At 40.3% G+C, this 27,775-nt stretch overlaps 1 protein-coding gene across 1 annotated transcript in view; it reads right to left on the bottom strand.

The window, feature by feature from the left end:
- The window catches only part of LOC136863813 (HEAT repeat-containing protein 6), a 248,820-nt gene that overhangs the window by 131,669 nt on the left and 89,376 nt on the right, over positions 1–27,775 (bottom strand). Inside the window, exons 9-10 of the mRNA XM_067140151.2 lie at positions 17,391–17,534; positions 8,974–9,140 (exon numbers count right to left, since the gene is read on the bottom strand). Coding sequence (XP_066996252.2) covers positions 8,974–9,140; positions 17,391–17,534 — 311 coding nt within the window. The remainder of the gene's footprint in view (positions 1–8,973; positions 9,141–17,390; positions 17,535–27,775) is intronic.

Raw genomic sequence — 27,775 nt, forward strand, 5'->3', positions numbered from 1 at the left:
AGAGGCTGGCCTGGTGGAAAATAAACATTACACACGGTTGCCATGGCGGGCAGCGGACCGCGAACTGCTACAGCCTCCAGCGCGGTTCATAGTGGAACCTCTTCGCTATAGGTGTCAGAACAGACAAAAATGCCAACGCCACCGGAAGACCGGTTAGCATAATGTTGTTCAGTTGAGTATAGTCTGAAATTTCGCAAGACCGTATGATGACCAGGTCTGAGATTAGTTTCCTGAATGAATACTATACTCGTCAAATACTCACTAATTAGCTGGCGCAGTTCAGCAAGATGCCTATCATAACCGTTACAATTCCACTGTAACAGTGACATGGTGTGGACTAATAGAGGATGAGTGTTAGGTTATACTTAAAACTTAAGCACTAACATCAACATCTACATCTGTAGGAGATGTAGATGAAAGTTCGACGTCCATCCCGTCGTCGACGGACGAGGGGACTTACGCCCAGAACATTGACGGTTTTGGGGGGCGGAATGTCCTCCTACGAGGGGAGCACGCAGGTTTTGGAGCAGGCGTACCTGCTGGCACCAATTCATACCCACCAGATGGAGGGCGTGATTTTCCTTCCGCAGGAGAAGTGCGAGAGCGCCTGTGTACGGGTGAATGAAGACCAGGGCAATTAGTGCACCTGTAAGGAGTTGTGCACTCTTCTGCGCCGTGAGCTCCTCTGCCACATGTACCACATACAGACGGATTCGAGCAACGAGATAACATACGCTCGAACCTCTGACATTGATAGCAGCGCATGCGAGGTCGGATGTACGGCCTCATATCGCAGCAGTAGGTTGTTACCTTGACTTTTTTCTGGTAACACTGACAATTTGAAGGAGACAATGAATGCACCCGTGGCAACATCTTTGCTACTGACTTTGCGCGTAATGTGCCGGACGTGTGTCACTCCACAGTGCTTCATGTCTTCCATCAATTCGTCTGTGTTCAAGATGAGATCTCAGTGGAAGATAACTCCACGAACCAGATTCAAGGTCTTGTGCTCCTCCACATTGATGGGAATATCGCCAAAGTGGTCGCACATGAGCAACCAATCAGCTTGCACGGCAGTGCGCGTCTTTAGCAAACAAACTACCATTGTGCATTTTTTTCAGATCTTCCAGTTTGGTGTAGACACCTTCTATGTGTCTACTAAACAAAATAGACTTCAGCAGCTTGAAGTCACTCTCATCAGTTCTGGTAGCAATCAGAAACCTAGGGAAGCTGGATCTCATTCCTTCATGCTGCGCTTGTTCCCAGGGGTTCGAACCCCTCAACGAATCAAAAGTTAAAGAATTCGGTGGGGGGACCACCTTGAGCAGGCTGAAGACGTTTCAAAGCCATGCCCGAAATCATCCTCCCCAAATGCCACCCACTCTGATCAGGGGTCTCTGTAGCCGAACCAAGTAGCCAAGGCAATACCCACCTGGTCGTAGCAGGTATCACCCAGGGTCCGATGTTGGACAATGCCTAATACGGAATGATTGAGGCAAAGAGCACTAGGACTCCCTTCCTCCAATCAACCGCATGTACCCCATAGCATGTACAGAGTAATAAATATACAGAAAATAATAAAAAGCAATTAATAATAATTTGTCCTTTTGGCATTCGGCTGTGCGGGGACCTGTGTTGTCAGGTGGATACTACTGCAAGGGGTACATGACTCTTCCACCCACAGGATTCCTGGGTGATCACGAGCAGGCTTTCAAGCATAATCGCACACGTAAGAGGCCCATTTCTGAGCAACACGCACATCAAGAATATTGAATCAGTCTACAACTAACCCTCAAAAAGAATAAAAAATATAGAGGGGACCGATGGCCACATGACCCTTTTAATCGCCTTCTATGACAGGCAGGGATTACCTGTGAATGTATTCAGCCCCTCCCATCCGCAGGGGGCCTAACATATAATACCAAGCGGCAATCCGTGTCCGCGCCTAGGTTGCCCCTTTTAGTCGCATCTTATGACAGGCAGGGGATACCGGGGAAGGAGTGTATTCTACGTCTGCGTCTCCCACCCTCAGTGAGTGTTACCCTTTTAGTCACCTCTTACGACAGGCAGGGGATACCGTACATGTATTCTTCGTCTCTGCATATAACTGATCTACGTCACCCTCAAACAAAAAAGAAGTACCTACAAGTCTCATTTCTATGTCAAGGAAAGGCTACGAGTATCTATGTTAAATCTAAATAATATTGATGAGATTTCAAATGCCAGATTACGGAAAACAGTCTTTATATTGAGAAGTATGATACAGTAATGAAATCAGAAAAATGATTTAAGGTACCGGTATGTGAACTTGACCAAATGTAAACCAAATTGAAAATAATGGTACAAATGATCATTTAGGAGCTTTATTCCTGTTAGAAAAAACCGAATCTCACGGGAAGAAAGAGTGAAATTCGGAGAAGCAACGCTAAAAATTTGCATCCTCTGGCACAGCAAAGCACCTACCGGCTACAGATTTGAGATCCTAGCACTGCCTAACTGTACCACATCAGAAGATGCTGAAAAATTATATAGGATTTTCTACGGCGAAGCGGGCATAACATCGCTCTCCAAACAGCGGCTTCAATACGAATGTTGAAACATCAGGTGTGTGGAGGAAATTTTTTTTTTTTGCAAGTTGTTTTACGTCGCACCGACACAGACCTACACAGACAGGTCTTATGGCGATGATGGGACAGGAAAGGGCTAGGAGTGGGATGGAAGCGTCCGTGGCCTTAATTAAGGTACAGCCCCAGCATTTGCCTGGTGTGAAAATGGGAAACCATGGAAAACCACTTCAGGGCTGCCGACAGTGGGGATCAAACCCACTATCTCCCGAATACTGGATACTGGCCGCACTGAAGCGACTGCAGCTATCGAGCTTGGTGGAGGAAAAGGTGATTAAACGCAAAGTTATTTATGACCGCAATCTTGATCAGTTTATCGGATATACTGAGGCAGAAACTTCTGTGCTTATTTCATGAATTACTTATTTCGTTTAAACAAATTGTAAGAAATACGTTGTAGAAAGTAAGTCATACAACTGCTCTTGGTCTATTTTTTTTATCTCACATCTGTCTGGTGTCTTGTGAAATTGCTAGTTTTAATGAATTTTTATAGGTTTTCGCACTGGAACGTGTTGCAATGAGCGGGCGAGACAGCTTAGTAAAGAGAACTCTTGCGGCGCTTGTCGGAAGTATCTCGAGGACGAGTCTAGTGTGCTGTATTTCCCGGCCTTGTGTATCTCGTAGGCAACGATTGTGATTAGTGGCGGGCAGAATTGAATATAGTTGTACTGTACTATTGATATGTAGGAGATCTATGTGTGTGCTGTAAGATCAGAGAGAAGAGAATTGTTGTTTATGCTTTGGATGTAATGGCGACTGTCAATAAAGAGATTGTTTATTTCGTTTAAATCGCTAATTATTCAGTACATTGGTGCAGTCGGTAGGACTCGAACCTACGCTCCCCACAGGGAATCTGAATTTCTGAGCAGGTTAACCAGACGGTGGTTTCTGACACATCGAAGGTGGGCAAAATAAAGAATTTTCAGTTTAAATTACCAATCGACCCGAAAGTCCCACCAGTTATTCAACCTCTGTGGAGAGTGCCAATGGCATTGAAACAAAAAATAGCACAACGTATCCTTGAGCTGGAGCAAAATGACATAATTGAAAAGGTTGAAGGACCGTCAAGATAGGTTTCCCCTCTTGAACTAATTCCAAAAGGTGACAGCGTTAAATTGTGTGTCGATATGCAAATGGCAAATAAAGCTGTACTAAGGCTGGTCATCCCTTACCAACCATGGAAGACCTACACCCTGAAATTAGTGAAAGCAAATACTTTTCAAAGTTGGATGTTAGGTCAGCTTTTTACCATGTGGAGTTGCATCCAGACTCATGGGAGATTACCACATTTAGCACACATTTAGGCTTATATAGGTTCAAGAGGCCAATGTTTGGTTTGAATCAGGCAGCTCCTGAGTTCCAAAAGATAATGGAGCATCTGATAAGGAACAAGATTCCTAAAGCAGTTTACGTATTTATTGATGACATTCTGGTGTATGGGTAAACTAAAGAAATACATGATTCAAGATTTTAAAAGGTTCTTGAAGTTTTTCGCGAGCACGGTATTGAACTGAATGAGGAAAAGTCTGAATATGGTAAAACTTCAATTAAGTTCTTGGGTCACATAATATCAGCTAATGGCATTAAGGCCTACCGAAGACAGAGTGGTGGCTCTGAAGAATTGCAGAAGACCACAAAATGTGTCTGAGCTGAGAGGTTTTCTAGTCCTACTGAACTACGTAAGTAGATTTATTCCGAACATATCAACCCTGACAGAACCACTGCGACAGCTTACACATAATCTGCACAGGTTGTATGGAAACAAATTCACCAAGAGGCTTTTAATAAAATAAAAAAAGTACTTACATCTAGTTCAATTTTAGGATATTTTGAACCCCAGGGACGAAACTATAGTGATGCCAGACGCTGGCCCAAAAGGACTTGGTGCAGTGCTGATACAATGGAACAATGAAGGGATCCCATGCATAATTTGCTACGTTAGTCGCAGCCTGTCGGATGTCGAACAAAGGTACTCTCAGACGGAGAAAGAAGTACTTGGGATTGTCTGGGCGTGTGAGCGTCTAAGGATTTTCCTGACGCGTAAGCAGTTTTGCCTGTTTACGGACTATAAACCACTCAAGGTAATTTTTGGGCCTAGATCAAAACCTTGCGCGAGAATTGAATGTTGGCTTCTGAGACTCCAATCTTTTGACTTCTAAAAAACGTCCGGTCACATTTACAAACAGGGTGTTGGGATCGTAATGACATTGACCTCCTTCCATTTCGGGCGATGATGTTACAATTATGTGTCATGGACAATATATTGCTGAAAGAAACTAAGTTGGTAATTCTGAAAAGGGTCCTTAGTTTGGCACACGAGGGTCATTCGGGAATTTTGGAAATGAAAAACAGACTCAGATCTAAAGTATGGTGGTCTGGAATGGACAAAGCAGCAGAATGGACAGCGAGAACATGTCTCGGTTGTCAGATTACCAGTAAACCTGAGAAGCCCGAAAAAATATCTCCGACAGTAATTCCTAAAAAGCCTGGGGAACGAATAGCTGCTGATATTCCGGGTCCTTTCCCTAATGGGGTACAACTATTGATTGTGATAGATTATTTTAGCCGTTTCATGGAAGTAACAAAACTTAGTAGTACTGACTCTAAAAGCATAATAAAGACCCTAGATGGTATTTTTGCAATATACGGGTATTCTGAGGTTCTCTCAACATGTAACAGCACGAACTTTGTCAGCGCAGGGATGGAAAATTACCTGCAACAGTGTGGAATTCATCACCACAGAGTTACCCCGTTACACCCACAAACAAATGGCACAGTGGAAAGACTGGACCCAGGGATAACTCAACGACTACAGATTGCCAATACCATGAAATTAGATTGGGAGTTAGAACTAAACAAGTGTCTAATGATGTACCGGAACCATGAGCACCAGACTACGGGGGTTAGTCCGGCGGAGTTATTTTTTAACAGAAAATTGAGGGATAAAATTCCCGGCCTGGCCCCATACAAAACAGAAAAAATATGAAAAGAGGTGGTGGAACAAGACCTTATTCAAAAGTTTAAAAAGGGAGAATACGCGGACATTAGATGTGGGGCCCGAGAAAATAAATTATCAGAGGGCGACAATGTTTTGATGCGTAATTCCAAAGTAAATAAATTTTCGACCACATTTGGAACCACACCTTTAAAAGTCGTCAAGAAGAATGGCAACGCTGTGACAGTAGAGACTTCGGATGGTAGACAAATAATTCGCAACTCTACCTTCTTCCGGCCTTTTAATGAGCTGTTGTCTGAGGACGAGTCGGAGAGTGTGAAAGAGCAACCAGAGGAACCAGAGAAACCAGAAGAAGAACATCAACCAGAGAAGAAAGAAGAAGAAGGGAGCCAAGAATCGGGACCAAGACGAAGTGAACAGGAGAGGAAAACCCCGGGATTTTTGTCGGACTACGATTAAAAATTAAAAAAAAACAAAAAACAAAACAAGGAGTGATGTACTGTACTATCGATATGTAGGAGATCGATGTGTGTGTGTTGTAAGATCAGGGAGAAGAGAATTGTTGTTTATGCTTTGGATGTAATGGCGACTGTCAATAAAGAGATTGTTTATTTCGTTTAAATCGCTAATTATTCAGTACAATAGTGCATTCGAAAACTTGAGAATCAAAATTCACATTTGAAACCATACTGTATTCTCGAGTTCAACATAACCTTTAAAAGTTGATATAGGCCTAATTTATGCGGTACAAGATTTCCATAAACTGACTACGAACAGTATACCGGTGACCAAATTACAATGAAAGATTAAAAAAAAAAAAGAATTCGCCATCATGTTAGGCGCTTTTGTATCTAATGTGCTTTATTTTATTAGATTAGAGAAGTGAAAACTACCGTACTGTGGTCGATTCTTGTTTGACTTGGCGTTACGGGATTAGATTTTTCGAAGAGTTTGGCTGATCAGAGTTGCTGAACTGAAAGAAGTTTTCAGAGGAAACTGACGAAGTTTCCCTGGTAAAACCGAGTGTAAAGTTTCAAGATTTTAAAGTCACGTGCCGGTAAGTAATGTTTAAAGCCCGCCCTGTAATCTAACTTGCCTGTCTCCCACCCGGAGGGCCCTGGTTCGATTCCCAGCCAGGTCAGGCATTTTTACCTGGATATGAGGGCTAGTTCCAGGTTCACTCATTCTACGATTACCTTTAATTGAGGAGCTATTTAATGGTGAGATGGCGACTCCAGCCTAGAGAGCCAGGAATAACGGCCGAGAGTATTCGTCACACTGACCATGCGTTACCTGTAATCTGCAGGCCTTCGGACCGAGCAGCGGTTGCTTGGTAGGCGGAAGGCCCATTGGGGCTGTAGTTTCGTTTGGTTTAGGGGTGTTTGTAAGATTATAAGTATACATATTTCATTTTTGTGATGTTTAGTGAAATTGTTGATGGTTCATTCGTTCCCGGATTTTCCGTTTTCCCGTGTTGTACGTTTATTTCCCATGGTCCCTCCAAAAACAGAGAATCGAGGTTCCACTGTACTACAATGTGATACAAGAAGTCCTCAAAATATCCACCATGCACCTAAATGCATGTACGAAAACACCACCTCATTGATTGTTGGACATGTTTGAATACCCCAGGCACTGCATATATTCTATATTAACCTTGTTCCACACAATAACCAAGTACTGCTTTGTCTGTAATGGCATGCATGACTCCAAACTTAATCCTAAATGCAAACTATCCCCATCATTCTAGCTTAGCTTGACCATAAGACATATGTTCAAAGGGACTGAATACTTCCCACACGTTTAGGACAACCTTTAAGTTAAAGTTGAGACAAAAAAGAAAATGATTTCACTATAAAATTACAATTAACGGAACAGCTTATTCCGTTAATTGTAATTTTCTAAGATTTTCTTCATTGAGGAACTGTGATTTCTGTTATTTTACGCTGTGTCCATAAGCTTGTAAGGACATTGGAAGGAATCAACAATCCTAGTACCTTCTAACTGCTTCACTTGCAGTGTGAAATGGACCTGGAAACAAAGATCAAAGAGGAACCAGCCTGGCATGAAGGATCAGGAAATGCTTCTCTTCCTTCTGAAGAAATTAAGGAGGAGCTATTCATAGAACAACACATTGTGGATCAGCTCGTGCCACACATCAAAGCAGAAACAAAGTCCTAGTTTGAACCGAGAACAGTACCCTGGAAACACGGCGTCCGCCAATATTTTTCATCAAAAAGATCTTGTTATCTAATACTTAAAGAAAGCGGCTATGTTAGAGAAGACATATGTTTTATCACGTAAAATAGGAATTTACGTCTTTTGACTGGTTGTGTTATTTTAATAACAGCCATTTTTAACCAATAGAAAAATTGTCTCTTAATTCTTGCAATGGTTACTCTAATACTCAGTGAATGTTTAGCAAGTAAACTTTTTACACATATGTTCTTACAAAATTAAAAATTATGCTCTTGGACTTTTATGATAGTGAAACATTGGCTTTTGTTCGCACATGGTTTAATGTTTTTAGATTCAGAGGACTTTTATCAAGAGGACGTATACGTAGTTTTAAGACAGTTGGTGCTATTTTTTAAGTTTAAGTCATAGGTTAATGTTTATGGATCCCGTCTTTAATTAGGTCTTGCCAGTTTTGTAAAATTTGTATGTACTTTATGCATTGTTTATTGTAACTTTGTCTATGTATATTTTTCTTATTTTTGGCTGATGATGATGCACACCAGCATCGAAACCGGTACCGAGTATAATAAAATGTTATAATTTTTCTTATAACATTATATGGTATTGAATAGGTGGACCTCTCTTGTTTCCATTAGATTCTCGGTTCAGTACGGAATAAACATGAAGTTTTTAAACTTGAACATAAACGGTTAGGTGACTGATTGAATAAGAAAACTGAAATGTTTGCCACAGAATGCGACTGATCGTTTTCGGTATAGTTTTCTCGCTATGTGCACTAGCGAGCTCTCTCGTCGACATTCGAAGGTGATATCGGAGTTGATTAGTAAAACCATCCTCAAGACTGCCGACAGTGGGGTTGGAACCCAGTATCTCCTGAATGCAAGCTAATAGCTTTCTAAAATCCAAGCAGTAGTTAATGTTTTTAGGGTTGTTATAGATTTCATGATCCACAAACTACTTTTATGGTTTTCAGAGTACATTTTTATGGTTCAGAATGACTTTGGGAGCACAATGTGGCATGGTTGGCAAATCACCATCACGAATACTTACATAAAAATTGTGGAAGAAAAGCATGTGCTACTCTTAACATATTAGGAAACAAGATCATGCAAGAAATTCTAGGCCAGCATAACATTTGATGAGAGAAGACCATAAAAGATACATGTTTACTTTAGGAAATTGAGATATACTTACATCGAGAAGTTCAAAGATATTTTTGTCTATTGAAGCCAAGCATTGGCATCCTGTAGCATGCAAACTGGTTTCTGGTCGATTCTCCAGTAATGATGATACCGGTCCTGTAAGCATTTTGTTCCAGAAGGAAAGACCTTGTTGCACAATGGCCCTTCCTCCTCCTTCATCTGTAACAGTATATAAAATGACTTTACAATTTTAAAAATTATAAAACACCCACCCACCCCTTGCTTTATACAGAGGAACTAGATATGTAGATTTTCTCTAAATCACAGTCCCTCTGATATTAAACATGAAAGAAAATTAAATATTATGATTCTCCCTTTCTTTAATACGCTCACAGTTGTAACTGCCAAGATTTTAAATTTTCTGTACTGACCATAATGTATGATCCCTAAACCATTTTTTCCTTCTGCAATTCTTTCCCACATTTTTCTATCCCTCAGGAAATGATATCACAAAATCTGTATCTTCCTGAACAGTTCTTTTTTTTTTTTTTTTTTTTTTTGCTTTACGTCGCACCGACACAGATAGGTCTTATGTCGATAGGAAAGGCCTAGGAATTGGAAGGAAGCGGCCGTTTCCTTAATTAAGGTACAGCCCCAGCATTTGCCTGGTGTGAAAATGGGAAACCATGGAAAACCATCTTCAGGGCTGCCGACAGTGGGGCTTGAACCCACTATCTCCCGATTACTGGATACTGGCCGCACTTAAGCGACTGCAGCTATCGAGCTTGGTTTCCTGAACAGTGGAATTGTTATTGTGTGGCAATTCATTATAGACATTGTACCAATATTATTTCTGGAGGAGGCATAACAAGTTTCAAACAGTTCAGAGTGGACCCTCATACCTCAATTTTTTACTTTGTGAATCTCTATTCAATACGGACCAAACAATTAAATTCTTGATGTTGAATGTTCACCATTCATCAAACTAATGTATGATTTTGAAAAATTGTAAAAAAAGATGAAAGATATTAGTCTGATAGATGGAAACAGGAACCTATGCAGTACACAGTTTTTACAGTTAGAAGTCATATCCAAAGCAACACCAGTAATAGTAGTAGTAGTAGTAGTAGTAGTAGTAGTAGTAATGAAGTGCAATGTCACGAGCGAAGTTTGATGTCGATAGCAGCGAAATGACTGAACTAATCTGGTACTGCTGTTTGTAATATCAGGCAGAAAAAGCAGTGCATTTTTGTTCATTTTTGTAAACAATGGTAAACATGTTTTACAAAATTTTAGAGTATTTGTGCTTTTATGCCATATGTCTTTTTATCTGTTTCCAAAGTTCACACTCTTAAACATGCAATATTTCTTTGCTCTTCAAAAACAAGTGTTATAAACAAACACGTGTCTCCGAAGACAGCCAAATCAACATCAGAGTTGAGTGTGCGTGTATCATGCATTGTTCGAGTGGAACAGTTAATCCACTTGTCCAGAGAGCGAAGGATTTGGGTTTCAATTCCGGGGGTGTTAACATTAGTGATGGGCAACGCTCTCGCTCGAGACTCTCGAGACTGACGTCACAGATCTCGAGACTCTCGCGAGAATCTAGAGACCGATTCTCCTGTATTGCGAGCTGTGCGTCGTCGCAGTAACTACGAGTGTAATCTTGATAGTATATCATCAGCGGTTCTCATATGGAAATGTGTGTGCCGATAAATGTTACTGAAAGCTTGGGAGAGTACAGAGTTTTGAACTGTGAGCCCATTAATACCATTAAGGAAAGTGAAAATTGAGTGTCAGTACCTTTAATTGTTCACAACTTATTTGAGGTGGACAACTTAGCTGAATAACCCTGTATAATTTGTGAATAACTGTAGATAGGATGTACACCTACTTGGATACTAGAGGCGTGCATTATACGAACTGGTGACTGGGAAAGATGTGTTTTGCTACATATGCAACCACCATTACACATGAGTGGAACGTGTAATCTAAAATGCCTGAGTATGCTCCAATTCTTTCGAGAGGGATGATGGGCATCGCTCTCGAGACCGATTCTCCTATGCTGGAAGTTTTGTGACGTCCCAGTAACTACGAGTGTAAGCTTGATAGTATATCAGCAGATCGCATATGGAAACGTGTGTGCCAATACATTTTGTCAAGGTTTCCTTACAGTTTATAATATTTACCTATTCAAACCTAACATCGACATTACAGCAACTTTTCTATTTAAATTGTTCAGCCCATTTTCTTCATTTCAACTCTTTTCAGTCCACATAAAAATGCTCACTAGGAACCAATGTATGTTGGTGAAAGAATAAATGTAATGTGAATTATCATTTGTTAACAAGCAATTTCTCATATCATCAGTCATTGATAACTAATCCTACATATTGCATTTATTTCTAAGACTGATTGCAGAAATAATTTGATTAGAAATACAGTAGAACCCCTTTTTAACGAATCACAAGAAATAATAAATGAACATGTTAAGAAATGCTAAAAAGTCAAATTAACACAAGAATAATAGAAAATATTTACAAAACAGCAGATGTAACAAATTCCTTCGAGGACCATTGGGAGCACAACCTGCAGCAAGGTAAAGACAGATAGCTTGCTTGCTGATGCTTATTGGGCTGTGTCTACGACATTTCACCCAGTCAATACTCGCTTACACATGTAAACACACTAGTATAAATGAAAACACTTCAATTCAATAATTGATGCCTGAACTTGCAAGTAGAAAAACACAAAACACGAAACTTCACTATATCACATAACTACCCCATTTTGCTAGTATAGACTGTTGTCATACAGGAAACTTCCAATCTTGCAATCACACTGCGTTTAAAGCGTCACCCACACGAAGAATCCAAAATAGCACTCACAAGTAATACACTAATGATATGAGGAATCACTCAAATGGAACCTGAGAAAGCATGAGTAATTCTCACTGGATATTATAGACAAAATTATAACACGATCTTGGCTTCATCTAGAAACAAATTTAGCACTCTAATAATCTCTTCTGTAGGATTACAGAGCAAACAAGAAACACTGGTAGGAAAAACCTGCTTAAGTCGCTGGAGGTTAGCCATAAGTTTTTTACGTTGGTTAGCATACAAAGAACATTCAAAGAGGATGTGATTAGAATCGCCATTACGGATATCTGTACCACACAAACAGTTGGTATCTTGCGTTAAATGGAACCGTGATCGATATTGTGGTGTGAGGGCATGATTAAACCGTAACCGAATGATGTTAATAATATGTCGTCTAGTATAAGATCCTCGTATAAACCAAGGTTTAACTAAAAGGCTTGGTTGTAAATGATAATAAAATTTACCTTTGACTTGTGCAGTTTGTCGGAAGAAATTCTGCCAGTCTGAACGTCCCTCCTGTCGAAAAATAACTACATAATCAGAAGCTGGAACCATATTGTTAGTATTCGGAACAGGAAGATGAGAAGCTTGTTTTGCAAAACAGTCTGCTTTTTCATTACCGGCGATACCCACGTGACCTGGTACCCATACTAAAGTTATGGAAATACCGACATTGTCAAGCATATAAAGGATACTCTTGACATTGTAAATATACCAATTATAGGATAACTCATCAGAAACCAAAGATTGTAATGCACTCAGCGAATCCGTATAGATTGTAGCTCGCGTATATCCCTTTCGCTGAACAAAAAGTAAGGCTTGCTGTATGGCAAATAGCTCCGCCGTAAAAATCGAAACGTCACTAGGCAAACCATATTGTTCACTAAAATTTAGAGAAGGTATATAATAAGCGGAACCGACTCCATTAATGTTCTTTGCCCCATCTGTAAAAATGTTTATGCTTCGTGGAATATGAGAAAATTTCACTCGTTTAACTGGACATATCTCGATCCCCTGCAGACAAGGAAATGTAGTAGAGCCATTACGCATAGGCCAAATGATTTGAGGCTTAAAACAAGAAACCGGATAGGGTAAAGTATAGGGTAGTAAAGTAGCACTGTGTATTAAGGTACACTGCTTCGACTTTAATGTATTAAATGCATGAAACAATGCAGGCAATCTGCTTAAACCCTGGCGCCTAACTGAATAATACTCCGAGAGTAACTGTAACTTCGGAATTAGAGGATGACTTGTGAATGAAAACTTTTTAAGTAAATATTTCGTTGCAAGTATTTTTCTACGTACTTGTAAGGGAGCTTCGCAGGCTTCAACGAGGAGGGCATTGGTAGGTGTGGATTTTAAAGCTCCAATACAGGATCGTATTGCTTGATATTGACAAGTGTTAAGAATATGTAAGTTAGTAGAAGATGCTACGTCGAAAATATGTGATCCGTAATCCAATATCGTCCGAATAGTGGTTTTGTACAGAGATAGCACCACAACGGGATCTGCCCCCCATTGCCTACGGGTTACGGCCTGTATAACCTGAATATACCTTTCACTCTTCGAACGCAAATATAAAAAATGATGTTTCCATGTAAGTTTTTGATCGATAAATAACCCAAGATATTTATGGTGGCTAACCACTGGTATTTCATACTGATCAAAGGCAAGTGGCGATCGGTCATAGGTTCTGCGATGTGTAAATATCATTGCTCGACATTTCGCTATGGAAAGATTTAACCCATGGGCCTCTAACCATGTTCTAGCTTCATAAAGCGCGAGACTAATATGTTGTCTACAGAGCTGTAAATCTTCGTGTGTACAATAAATCAAAAAATCATCAGCATACGCCTGTATGCGAGCATGACGTAAAATGACCGTTTCAAAATCTTTCATAAAAAGAGCGAAAAGAATACCACTCAGAATATCGCCCTGAGGCAACCCATTACTTACCTGCCGGGGCTGGAGTGTACAAGGCGTCGATTTAAATCGTAGTGTTCGATAAGTCAGAAGTTGTCGGAGAATGCTAATAAATCCCTCAGGCATCTTAAGAGTTGCAAGTTTTTCCCATAAGATGTGCAAAGGTACGGAATCATAAGCCCGTTGAATATCAAGAAAAACCGCTATGGTACTATGTTTTCTATGACGAGCTAAAAGTAAATCGATAACAAAACTATTAAATGCATCAGATGTACTGCGTCCCTTAAAAAAGGCATATTGATATCGAGGCGTCAAGTTATAGTATTCTAATACCCATAGGATTCTTCGAAGTAAGATCTTTAGAAACACTTTACGGATGCACGAACCGAGGACTATACCGCGATAATTACTTACCTCTGTGGGTAACTGCTTGTTTTTAAGAATGGGGATTAGGAAAAATTCATTCCAACTAACAGGTGTACTGTGATTGCGAAAAATATCATTATACCTATTTAGTAATACCTTCTTTGCGCGAATAGGTAGTAATTGGAGCATTTGATAGGAAACATTATCTGGACCTGGGGAAGAATTTGAGCATGAGCGGAGTACTGCTTCTAATTCCTGATAGTCGCAGGGTTGTAGCAATACGGAAAAACGTGTGTCTAGTGGGTCTTGGTAAGGAACATACTGTGGCACTACAAAATCTGGCGTTTCTCTAACAAGAAAATCTGATAATACTTGACCTGGGATGGTCTTGGCAGGGGAGTGCTGCGTCACTCTTGTGATTGCCCTGATGGCATTCCACAAGTCTGCAATCGGAACCTGGCGCGTGAAGGACGATATAAACTCCCTCCAAGCGTCACGCCGTTTTTGATGGAAAAGTCGGCGGGTTTGTGCCATGTGTCGTTTGAGCCGGAAGTAATGCTCAGGTGTTGCGTGCTGCCTATATTGTCGAAACAGTACTTTACGAGTTTGAATCATCAAATGGCATTCTTCATCCCACCACTTAACATGCACAGGTTTTCTAGAAGATAAAGGAGGTGAAGCGCTGATGGGGTGATGAAGGTTAATATAAGCTGTTAAAATCTGCATTAGAGTTTGATATGAAAAAGTATTTACCGGTATTTTTTGTAACGCGTCCTCAATGTAGGCGGTATATATTTGTGGTTTAAAACTCCTTAAAGATCGAATCATGTTATGTGAAACAGTGTGGGGGGGTGGAGAAAAAGGTCTGCCTACTCCATAAGTAATAACAATAGGGAAATGATCACTGGAATAAGTATCACTCAAAGTATGCCATGTAGCGATAGACACCATATTTCGCTTACACAATGTTAAATCTACTGCGCTAGGAGGGGCAGAAGGCGCAGTCAAACGCGTAGGAGAGCCATCATTCAAAATAGCGAAAGCATGGTTATTTACTTCATTAAGGAACTGTGTACCTTGAAGGGTATCCAAATGTCCTCCCCACAGGGTGTGATGAAGATTAAAGTCCCCAAAGATAAAAACATATGGTTCGGTAGTAAATTGTTGAAAGAATTGGTTCCATTGTCTCTCAGTAATGGAAAATTCAGGAGGACAGTAGATATTCACAAGTAAAAAATGCATATAATATAATCCTATAACATATGTATGGGGTATGGCCTGAATGTTCAAATGGATGCTATATGTCACGGATGAGTGGACCAAAAAGGCAACCCCCCCGTAACCGGGTCCATCATTACGTAAAACTGTGTAATTTGGATACTTGATGCGAGTCTCTAGATGAAACCAAGTTTCTTGTATAGCTACGAAGTGAGGTACTGTTTCCTGTATTAATTTATATAGCTCATGACGCTTGTTCATGAGACTTCTAGCATTCCATTGAGTGATTCTGATCATAGAATTGAATAAAATTACAAATCCTGTCCCTTAACTGGAATACATTATGCGCTAACGCGGGGTGATCACCCAATAGTTGTACTAATTGCTGAATAGATTGATAAAGACCACTTTGAAGATGTTCTCTTTGCCTATGAAATGACGAAAGTGGCTGCGCCATGGATGCGCTACTCGTGGCAACAGGTTCGTCAAAAGGTGCCTCCATCCGACGGTTTGCGCCGCCGTAAACAGGTGTAAGTCTTGAAGCCGCCATCTCCATGCGGGGAAGCTCGCGAACCAAATTTTGGTAACCTTCCTTATCATATCCTGGGGCTGGTGCTGGTCTCGGGGATTTTAAAATTACTTGAGTGAATTTCCTCTTACGGGGATTCGACTGTGTAGGAGTCTGCCCCTCCCCATTTAAAGGGGGAAAATTTTGAGAAGTGTCCACTAGATTATATTCCCTAGGTTGGACTTTTTGAACAGCGTCCTTGAAAGATAAATTCTGGTGGCTCATTATCTTTTTAATGTGGACCTGCTGTTGGTGCGTTGGACAATCCACATTGCCAGTTGAATGGGAACCGCGACAATGCACACATTGAAAGAAAGTTTCAGTACAGTTCGCCGTAGTATGGTGCAATGCACATTTCCCACACCTGGGACTTGTTGCTCTGCAATGCTTATCAACGTGCCCGTACCGCTGGCATTTTTTGCAGATGATGGGAGCAAAAACATATGGCTCCACCTCTAAATGCACTTGATATAAAGACACGTACTGTGGAAGTTTCTGTGCACGAAAAACCACTTTGATAGATCCAGTAGGTACATACTGTGTGCCTTCTTCGTTAACAACTCGACGGTTCAAACGTTTTACAGATTTTATTGTAGCAGGAGACTTCAAGTGCTTTAATATGGCATCCTCAGTCAAGGTCTTCTCTACTCCCCTGATGACTCCTACCCGCAATACATTAGAGCTAGGTATGTATGCCCGTAACTGCAGCTCAACTAATATAGGGTGTTTCAAAAATGAATTTGCCTGTACAGCATAGACAAATTCTATTTGTACCCTATTGCGTCCCTTGCGGGCCACTGATTTTATGCCTGGAATATTGTTCTCATAGAAAGTCCTACCTAGGGTCATAGGATGCATGTTACCGACATTGCCTGATGCTGTGGACTCCACAAAAATAATGAAAGGTCCATAATGAGTACTAGGATAAAGTTCCTGCGACTCAGTCTTCGAATTCGAAGTAGCAGTCTCTTTATTCACTACCTCATTGGGTGTATTAGGTGTACTCACTGTACTACTATTCTCACTTAGACTATCATCCTCATCCTGTTCCATTTGAACTGTCTCTTCCCGAGCAACTTTGAGGGTTGAAGGATCAGGAGACGACTCACCACCACTTTGCTCCCCCATAACTTACGTATTACACTCGCAAAAGCACTACTCTATACCGTCCACGCTACCTCCTCACAGCAACTGTCAACTCAACTGCACACGAGCACTGCTAAGAGGGAACTATGTAGTTGTTGGACAAGTGCCAATAATCAACATAAGACAGATAGGTATTACTGACTTGCAATTTTAACTTGAAGGAACAGAGGCCTAACATGATATTAAAGATATTTGTGAAAAATAGACCATGAGAACCATGATAATACACATATTAAATTCCACTTTCTGAAATAGTCCAGTACAGTAGTTTGCTTCCTCTTGCCCAGATGTCTCACAGAAAGAAGTTTTCTCTCAATTTGGTTGAAACTGTTGATGAGGTCTTCACCAACAATGAAGGAGAAGTACCTGTGGACAATATCCAGTCCCTCGACACTGCTGCCCCGAAAGTTGTTTCCGCTACATCTACATCTTCTTCTTCTTCTTCTTCCTCCTCTTCAGTACTTCGTCTTCTTGCATCGTCACAAAGATCTCCAACATCCATGTGTGGTGCTGAGGTTAAGATATCATCTCAAGTAAACTAGTAACAAATTCTTTGAATGTTGTGGCACTCGAGTCCTTTGATACAACCCCCCAATCATCCCCAATGTCATCAGAGCCCGGATTTCCATACAAATGCATGTTTTTGAATAAGCTGGTTGCAATCCTCACTTTGCAAATATTCCTTTTATGGCTTAACGATTCCAAAGAACCGTTTTTTTCCCTGCATGTTTGCATGTTTTGAAGATTATGGATTTACTAGCAAATATTTCGAGGTTTATATTGCATTATATGACTTTTCTTGTCACTTTGACGCATATATATGTTTTTTTTTGCTAGCTGCTTTAAGTTGCACTGACACAGTTAGATCTTATGGCGACAATGGGACAGGAAAGGGCTAGGAGTGGGAAGGAAGCAGCCGTGGCCTTAAGGTACAGCCCCAGCATTTTCCCGATGTGAAAATGGGAAACCAAAGAAAACCATCTTCAGGCCTGGCGACAGTGGGGTTCAAACCCACTATCTCCCGAATACTGGATACTAGCCACACTTAAGCGACTGCAGCTATCGAGCTCAGTCATATATAATGTTAGCTTGCCTCTTTTGAATGTTGGTTTGCAGAATTTAGGACTTTTTCCATGTTATACAGTATATCTATTTCTGAGAGATGGAAATAATGTATTTCCGGCATCGTATATGACAACCAAATTTAGTACGTAAGGTAGAGGACCTATAATCCAATTAACCAGACACTTCCTATCTGTTGCTTGAGTAAACACTGATGTAAGGCGGAAGGCCCCACGCCGATCATTGTAATTCTTAGGAATAAGCTGTCCTAGTTATGCATTCTAATAAATCGAACTGTAAATTGTACATTACTCATTGACGACTCATTTTTTTGTCTATGTTTGACGAACAAAACAAAAGTTGCATCGCACTCCTGTGACGTCACGTTACTGAGCTAGCAGCTTACCTGGAACTCTCACTCGTCACTTTGTTATCACAGCAAGCAATCTTTACCAGTTATTGACGACATTCAATTGTGTCTGCCATCACTGCATGGAGAAGTAGCCGTGGCAGCTGGGTATAAGTTGAACAAAGTGATCCATTCAAATCCTGATTTTGAATTCATGGAATAGGTGAATACAGTAAATTTTATTCTTGAAAGAATTTTAAAGCTTATATAAGATGTATTGTGGTGAAAATGCAAAAGATCTACAATTTTTCCTCACTTTGTCCCAAATGTCTTCATTTAAGTATGCACATGTCAATTCTTGTGACGTAGAAAGATTTTTTTCTGAGCTTAAGAAGGTGCTGACAGATAAACAGATGAGCTTAAATCAAGACAATTTCGAGAATTTAGTTGTTGAACAATGTTTCAAAAAGAACTGTAATTTTGATAGTGCATATTTTCCAGTTTATTGTGCATGTTTTGCTATATGATAGTGCATGAATACATGCATATTTTGAGATTTGATAGTGGATGGAAATCCAGGTTCTAGTCATCAGTAGTCATCTTCGTAAAAATCTTCTGACATAGCACCAAAATCTGAATGGCCAAAGCAGTTTTCAATAGCGTCCGTTGTGACTAGTTGCCATGCTGCTACAAACATATGGATGGCTCAGAGTATATTAAATTTCATTTCTTAATTTCCTTCGAGGAAAGAAATAGCTCTTTGAACCAGGGGCCCTGGTACTTCACTTTCACAGAATAAATAATGTCACGGTCCAAAGGATGCATGTGACTGGTGCAGTTAGGAAGAAAGAAAAGCACTTTGATATTCCCCAGGAAGGATATATCTGAGGTATGAGCAGGACATCTGTCCATCACCAGCACTATCTTCCCTCCTGCCAATCCCATTCTAGCATCCAAGCTTCGTAAAATTTTTAGAAATATTTCTAATGTCATCCATGCATCTTAGATTCTTAAATTTTCCAATTATTAGTGGGGGTATCTTTTCACTCCCATCGCTGTTAACACATAACAACGCTGTCATTCTTTCTTTCTTTCTTTCTTTGCCTCTGTACCGGAGGTACACCCGCCCTGTACATTTAAATTAAGCGCATTCAGTCACGCAGTGATAGTGGTACGGTACACTACTCTACTTGTGCGAGTCAGAGGTGCGTGGTAGTGGTAACCACTTGTGTTTTCGTTCAAGTGTGGTGCGGGAGTGACAAGCAATGGAGACCGACAGTGGAGGAACGTCGGCGGTAACCGGGAATTCCTTACGAGTGGAGCGTGAAATAGTAGTACCTATGGAAGAGGAACCCATAGCCAATTCATCCAGTAATACAACACGACAGCAAGGTTCTCAGTCAACCGAGTCTGATGTACAGAGGCGTAATACGGAAGTGGTAGACCGTTCTAATTCCGAACAATCTAACAATCAATCCGAGGCGTCCCAAGTGGCTTCTACCCCGGAATATTATAATCGTTTTCATCATTGACCTTTCTTTGTATTTGTTGAATCCATAAACGAGCAAAACATCGGCAATTTACACCCTATGGCACTTAGTCGCCGATTTTACGAAACTAAACTCAATGTCAAATCGATCCAACGTAAAGGGCATAATCGACTACAAGTTACCTTCCATACGGCTTCTCAAGCAAACGCATTTTTGAGTAATCCTATGCTTGAAACCCTCAAAATTAAAGCTTACATTCCATCATCACAAGTGTTAAGAGTAGGCATTATTCGTGGAGTTGAAAAAGGTTTATCGAATGATGACATATTACAGTACCTGGAATCCGAGGCACCAGTTAAAAGCGTGCAACGACTTAATCGCCGTGCAATTCAAGATGGAGAAACCCAATACCTTCCTACGGGTTCAGTAAAAATTGTTTTCAGATCACAAACATTACCCTCCCATGTCGCCTTGTACAAGGTGTACATGGAAGTTGAACCTTACATCTTTTCACCCATTCGCTGTCGCAAATGCCAGCGCTATGGGCATACAATTCGGCAATGTCAAGCGAAAAACGCTCGTTGTGGGAAATGTGCGCAACAACATGAAACCCAGGCGTGTACAGAGCAATTTACACAATGTGCGTACTGTAAGAAAAACCATGTCACAGGTTCCTCAATTTGTCCTGAACATAAGTATCAGGTCACCATTAAAAAATTAATGAGTACTGAACACATATCTTTTCCCGAAGCTAAAGCCCGAATCGCCCTTCCAATTTATCATTCCGAGCAACAAGAACTTCAGTTCCCTCCTCTATCGTCGAATCCCCCATCCCCTGTGACTCCCAACCCGCGTAAGCGTAAGTTCACCCAAGTGATCATGCAATCTCCCCCTCCTACACCCGAACCCGGTCTCGACCGACAAGGATACACGGCCATTCTGCGAAACGAACCTTCGGTTCCAGTACATTCGATCCCGTCAACGAGTGCCATGCAACAACCTCTGCAACTAGCATATCCCTCAAGTGCGCCCACATCTGCTAGGCAGCAACCCTCTACAACCCTTCAAGATATACATTATCTTCCTTCCAAGGAACGCCTTCAACAAGAAATCCAGCAATTGCTGGTAATGTTAATCCAAAGTATGGGTCACGAACCTCAACTTCACCATGTATTATATAAACTACGAGACTCTATCGTGAACATACTAGCATGATTACTTTACTCCAATGGAATTGTCGAAGTGCCGCCTCTAAAAGGCATGAGTTACAAATATTGCTGAATGAAACACGAGCTCATTTTATCTGCTTACAAGAAACGTGGTTTCAACCACATTTCATTTTTCGATTACGAGGTTATCAAGTTTTCCGACATGATGGTAACGGCTTTGATGGAGTTGCCACATGTGTTCATACTTCCTTATCAGTTACACATTTCTCTTTACAATATATCATCCCGCACACTTATGCTGTAGGAATAGTACACCATAATACTTGTTTCTTAAACATCTATTGCCCTCCCCACATTTACATTACTCAGAATCAATGGATGCATTTTATTCAACAATTTGACACATTTCCACATCTTTTTCTTCTCCGTGATTTTAATTGCCACCACGCTGAATGGGGATGTATGGTGGATACAATCAAAGGTTCCAATTTACTTACTACTTCAACTCATCAGAATTTGTTTCTTTTAAATGAAGGCTCCCCGACGCGTTTAACTCCGCCTGGATCTCCACCCAGCGCAGTAGACCTTACTTTCTGCCGCACAACTATGGCCTCTGTCACCACCTGGCATACATTATCTGATACTCACACTAGTGACCACTTCCCAATTCTCATCACATATGGTATTCACCCACCACATTCCCAGTTTCAGACATCCTCCTGTATAAGTAACGTCCGATCTTATAAAAATTTCAATGTTTCTAACTATCAATCATACCTCAATTATATCTTGCAGCAGAAACACAAGTCCCCTATTTCCTTTTCCCTCTTACTCCCTTATTTAACCCAATATTTAAACATGTTTCATCCGTGTCGACCATTAAAAGTGACGACCCACCCACAGGAATATGAACTAAAATGGTGGGACAAAGAATGTCACGATCTTATTCATAAGCGCAAACAATTATTCAAACAATATCGCCAATCAATGACGCAACAGCATTATTTTCAATTGCGAAATCATATTGCGAAAACAAAGCTCGTCTTTAATGCAAAAAAGCGAAAAGCTTGGCAATCTTTTATTTCTCAATTAACTCCACAACTTCCAGCAACGAAATTTTGGAACGCAATCCGCATGATCACGAGAACTTTCCAATACCAAACTTCTTCTGCTTATCCGCGACAAGTTCTAGAAGATTTTTTATACACCCTTGCCCCTGTTACCGTAAATCCATTCTTTCTACCCACCTCACAGAATAATTTTTGTTCTTTTATTTCCCTTTTGAATCCAATTACATATAACGAATTACACTCTGTATTATGTACCGTCAATAGCTCATCACCAGGACCTGATGCAATTACATATCAAATGCTCAAGGCCTTACCCCCCCATGTCCAAATTTATTTACTCAAATATTATAATAGTATTTTCGAGACATTACATGTACCAGCATCATGGAATGAGTTTTTCATCACACCCATTCTGAAAACAACAAAACGACCTACCGAACCTGAAAATTTCCGAGGCATAGTTCTGGGATCGTGTATAAGCAAAGTCTTTTGTAAAATCCTTATGAAACGAATGGCGTGGGTATTGGAATATCACTCGCTATTACCCAAGTATCAGTTCGCCTTTCGACCGGGTAATAGTACACAAGACCCTATCATTATTTTCTTACTCGATATCTTGTTAGCAAAATGGCGGAAACAATCTATCGTGGCAGTTTTTTTGGATATTAAAGGTGCCTATGATGCTGTGTTATTGCATATCCTCTGGGAGAAATTATTTAGTGCTGGATTCCCCATCCAATTCCTTTCTATTTTAAATCAACTATTTACTAACCGCCGGTTAACTATTAAATCTCCCCAACACACAATTGATAGCCGTTATACATCACAAGGTTTACCACAGGGTTCGATACTCAATGGAATTTTGTTTGCCCTTTACATGAAAGAGCTCGAATCTCTTGTGCTACCACATGCTCGTATTCTAGCTTACGCGGATGATTATGTTATTTATTGTGCTGACTCCCACATTGACCTTTGTAGAGCCACAATATCTCGGGTTTTAAGTTTAGTCTTTCAGTGGCTAACGGCCCATGGACTTTCCCTTTCTATACCTAAATGTGCAGCGATGATCTTTACACATAAACGAACCTTTGATAAAAGCCCTATTAACTTTGACACCTATAGCATTCCCTTGGTTTCACAACACTTATATTTAGGAATATATATCGATCAAAAACTCACATGGCAAACTCATATACGACATCTTATTAGGAAATCTGATCGTTATATCACCATCCTATGAACGGTAACGAAACGTGCATGGGGTGCTGACCCCTTGTCAGCACTACAGCTATATCATGCAACCATTCGGTCCATACTTGATTATAGCGCCCACATTATTGATTTAACCTCTAAACATAGTTTATTAGCTTTGGATCATCTCCAATTTTCAGCACTACATATCAGTGTGGGTGCCCTCCGCACAACACCAACTAACGCTTTATTAGTAGAAACTACGGAAGAACCACTCTATATTTGCAGGATAAAACTTTCCAAAAAATTCCTACTTAAACATATTAGTAGAACGAACTCCCTTATTGTCCCTAAATTACAATTATACAAATACATATGTCTACGAAGTTAAGTCTCTTCTATTTCGACTTGAAACATCCGGTTTTGTTATAACGCTTATATGGATTAAAGGGCACAATCGGCACGTAGGCAACGATATGGCCGATATAGCAGCGAAAGACGCCAGTGCAGATACCGCGAATATATTACAAATCAAAATTCCGATTCCTGACTTTTTTCCACATATTAAAACTGCAGCTCAACACACATGGTGCACACAATGGCGATTATCTGCTCGTACGAAAGGTCAACATTACTATCAAATTCAACCGAGTATTCCCACACTGCCGTGGTTTGCAAATGGTACGTATACACGACGTCACATTACCAATATCATCCGACTACGTTTTAATCATGCCTTAACCCCAGTATATTTAACTCGATTTCACATTACGAACGACCCAACTTGTTCCTGCGGAGAATCTGAGTGACCACTTGTTTTTTCATTGCCCCCAATATGCACATCACCAGGCCATTTTAATGCAGAAATTACTTAAAGTTCAAGTATCTTTCCCTACACGACTTTCAGTTTTGTTGCACCAACCTTCGCCTACGATCATTACTATTTTAAACGAATACCTTGATAACGCTCACATAAAATTGTAATTATGATCTAGTTTTTCAGTTGTTTTGTTCCGACATGTTTGTGAGGTGGCACTTCTATATGTTCCTGGTGAGTAGATACTGTATCAAGGTTTTTATTACTTTCCGATCTTGTACAGTGTAACACGTTACTCCTATTCCAGCTTACTAAGTTATTTGTGTCTCTGCTCAGCATAGAATGTAATACTTCCATGAACCTACTCATACCCGATATAATTTTGCTTCTTTAAGTGCATCTATCTACGTGTGATCATGCTAAAATCGGGCATTAGTGATGTAACCGTGTGCTTTTGTGATATAAGTGTAATATATTAATTGTCTCGTGACTGGGAAAGAATTTGTTGAATCCCAAATAAATATCCGCAAGACAAGACAAGACAAATTAAGCGCATTGGAGAATGCAATCTGATATATGAAGTTTGCAATAACTAATACAAGAAGTTAGAACATTTCTCAACAGATGTCACTACTATAAACTTATGTTGTGCCCTCTGGTGTGAAGATGAACTATTAAAATTCTAGAGTAATTTTGTACCTAAAGGTTTCCTAAACTGGAATGTTTAGCGTTTGTTTTTTGATTTCCTCTCTCTTCCTGCCGACTCAAGATGTTGGCCAATGAAAAATTTTGTACATTTGATTTTCTACCAATCAAAACCTTCTGGTATTTGACTATCCAATGAGAATCAGGGGTGTGTCAGGGCCTCAGCCCAGAGTTTTCTGGAACTTTCTGCTCGACTATAAAAGCTGGCACATTTTCGGACCAGGTTGTCTTACTGCTCACTCCCGTCTAGAGTATGTTTATAAAGGAGGCGGGGGTGCCCCGTCATCTTCGAGAGGTCCACCAGCTCAAGGTAATGGCAGTTTGAGCTTAACTATGTGATAGTCTTTCAAAGCTACATCGAGGGGAAGGTTTCAAATCTTCAGTAATGTAACTTTATTTCCTAAAATGTAAGTTTCAAACTAGTCGAGAGAACTCAACCGAAATCAGGGAATAGAGAGTGCGATACACTCTTGTATTCCCTCACAACTTGATTTTGAGGTGAATATGATTTTGTAACCTTTTCTATCTTGTAAATTTCTTTAACTTAAAATATTTTCCTCCATCTAGTCACCTCAGTACTATAGGCTTAGCCTCTGTAGCGTTGGGCGATAAGCCCAAATAGGGTTTTATGCATGTAATGTAAATTTCTAGGAGTGCAAGGGTTCACCTCCTTTCCATTTTGGTTTTTGGGCCAGTAATTTAACCTTTAGCTTTTACCTAAGGCCCTGTAAAATGGATACTCGCTACCCCTGATAAACTCTATGTCATTATTTTCATGGTAAAGATATCAGACTGTTGAGCGTTTAAGACAGTGAATACTGTTTCATTTTGTAAAATGTAGGTTGTGCCTTTGATAGGCCTCAAAATGTTTGAAAATAGTTTCCTAAATGTAAATTGATAGAGCAATAACGCTCTTCCTATTGGTGTAATTGAAATTGGGAGACCTGTCTCATGTAAAATTGGTAATTAGGGAGCTACAAGCTCAAGCTTGCTAATTTGTAATTAGTTGATTCTTCTGATTTTCTAAAATATGTTACCTAGCTTGTGAGCTAAATTTTGGTACCTGAATTTTAAAGTCCAACTTTTGAAAAAAAAAAAAAAGAGAAAGAAATATAGCTCTAATTTTAAAGTTTTAAATTCATCTTCTGACTGTCTTATATCCACCCATTCATGCATGCACCTTCTTTCACCTCTGTGTTCCACAAAATCTCCGGAACAGCCTCCATAGCATTTTTCTTCGCGAACAGCATATGCCTTAGACGGGTGCAAATTGTACAACACTCCCATTTCATTGGTGTTAAAAATATCCTTAGCACGTTTTCGAGCGAAACATTGTGCCAGTTTTGAAAACAATCAAATCAGCCATTAGAAGCATGAAAATGGACCAAACCCAGCTTAAGTGCAATTTTGAGCTTTTGGTTGAAGCATGTTCTTGTCACTTGGGAGCGTTCTCACTCCTTTTTCCCTCGAATCATTTCAATGAAATGTTCTCAAGTTCCTTGTACAGCGAAGAACAAATATTCTTCCGTATTTTTGCACCAGAACTGCACTCCACTTTGCAGTCAGAATAGTTTCCTTCTGTTTCATCATGCCAAACAGCGTAGAGGGTGCCATGTCATATTTTTTTGCCATCTGTGACAAAGGTACTGGTTTTTATCACTAATGAAGTTGATCTTCTGTTGAAGAGTCGGCTTCTTACATTTAGCAACCATAATGAACACAGTCTGCCATAACTCGTAGTACAACACTTATCACAGACACAACTGTAACTTGTAGCACAACTTGCAACATAGGAACAAAACCAGTGAATGAGGCTGGAGATATTCTTCAGTCTGTGCCCTCCACGTGATTCCTAAGCAGCCATTGGTGCCGTGAGACTGAAATGCCTAGCTGGTGCAACAGCGCTGCGGCTATAGGTTAAGACAGCTGACCTCACTGGAGACATAACCACTGAACTATCATTAGTGAATATTCTCCCTATTTTTTTCTTTTTTTTTGCTAGTGGTTTTACGTCGCACTGACACAGATAGGTCATATGGCGACGATGGGATAGGAAAGGCCTAGGAGTTGGAAGGAAGCAGCCATGGCCTTAATTAAGTTACAGCCCCAGCATTTGCCTGGTGTGAAAATGGGAAACCCATCTTCAGGGCTGCCGACAGTGGGATTCGAACCCACTATCTCCCGGATGCAAGCTCACAGCCGCGGACCCCTAACCGCACGGCCAGCTCACCCGGTATTCTCCTTTTACAGATAATGACTGGACATAGGATATTTAATCTCATTACGAGAATATTTATACATTTTTAAAATTCATTATTTATTATTATTATTGTTACCAAGGTTTGGTGGATTAGCAGAGGTGAAAGAAAGTGCCGGGGTGAATGGATCTAACTACAAGGTCGAGATATGAATTAAAATTGAATTAAAGGTTATATTTTCGAAAATAGCGAAACTTAACAATATTCACATAGAATTTCAAAGTTTAACAAATAACCGACAATCAGGTACAAGACCAGGAAAAGCCAAGATTTAGAGGCAATTTAACAATCTGGGCTTCAAGCCCCAGGTTTTACAATTCCTGAGCTCTCAGCTCACAAACACATATTTACCACAGGGCAGAAATCCCCAAATAATATGGAGCACTTGCTCCCACCAAGCAATGTCAAGCCTCCTAGAGGCACATTTCCAATACTTAAAAGAGCTAACCCGCTCTCAGTTTTCCAAGCCCATGAAAGGCAATACCAGGCTCAACCCTAAATTGCCATCAAGGCACAACTTCCACAACATAAAACGGGGGTATCTTGTGCCCAGCCTACTAGGCCTTAGTAGAAAAATAATAGGTTAAGTCAATGGCCAAAATGCAAAATGAATGGAGGTGTGAATTTGCACTCCTACTTG

Source organism: Anabrus simplex, chromosome 2 (assembly GCF_040414725.1).
Source record: "Anabrus simplex isolate iqAnaSimp1 chromosome 2, ASM4041472v1, whole genome shotgun sequence".
NCBI lineage: Eukaryota > Metazoa > Arthropoda > Insecta > Orthoptera > Tettigoniidae > Anabrus > Anabrus simplex.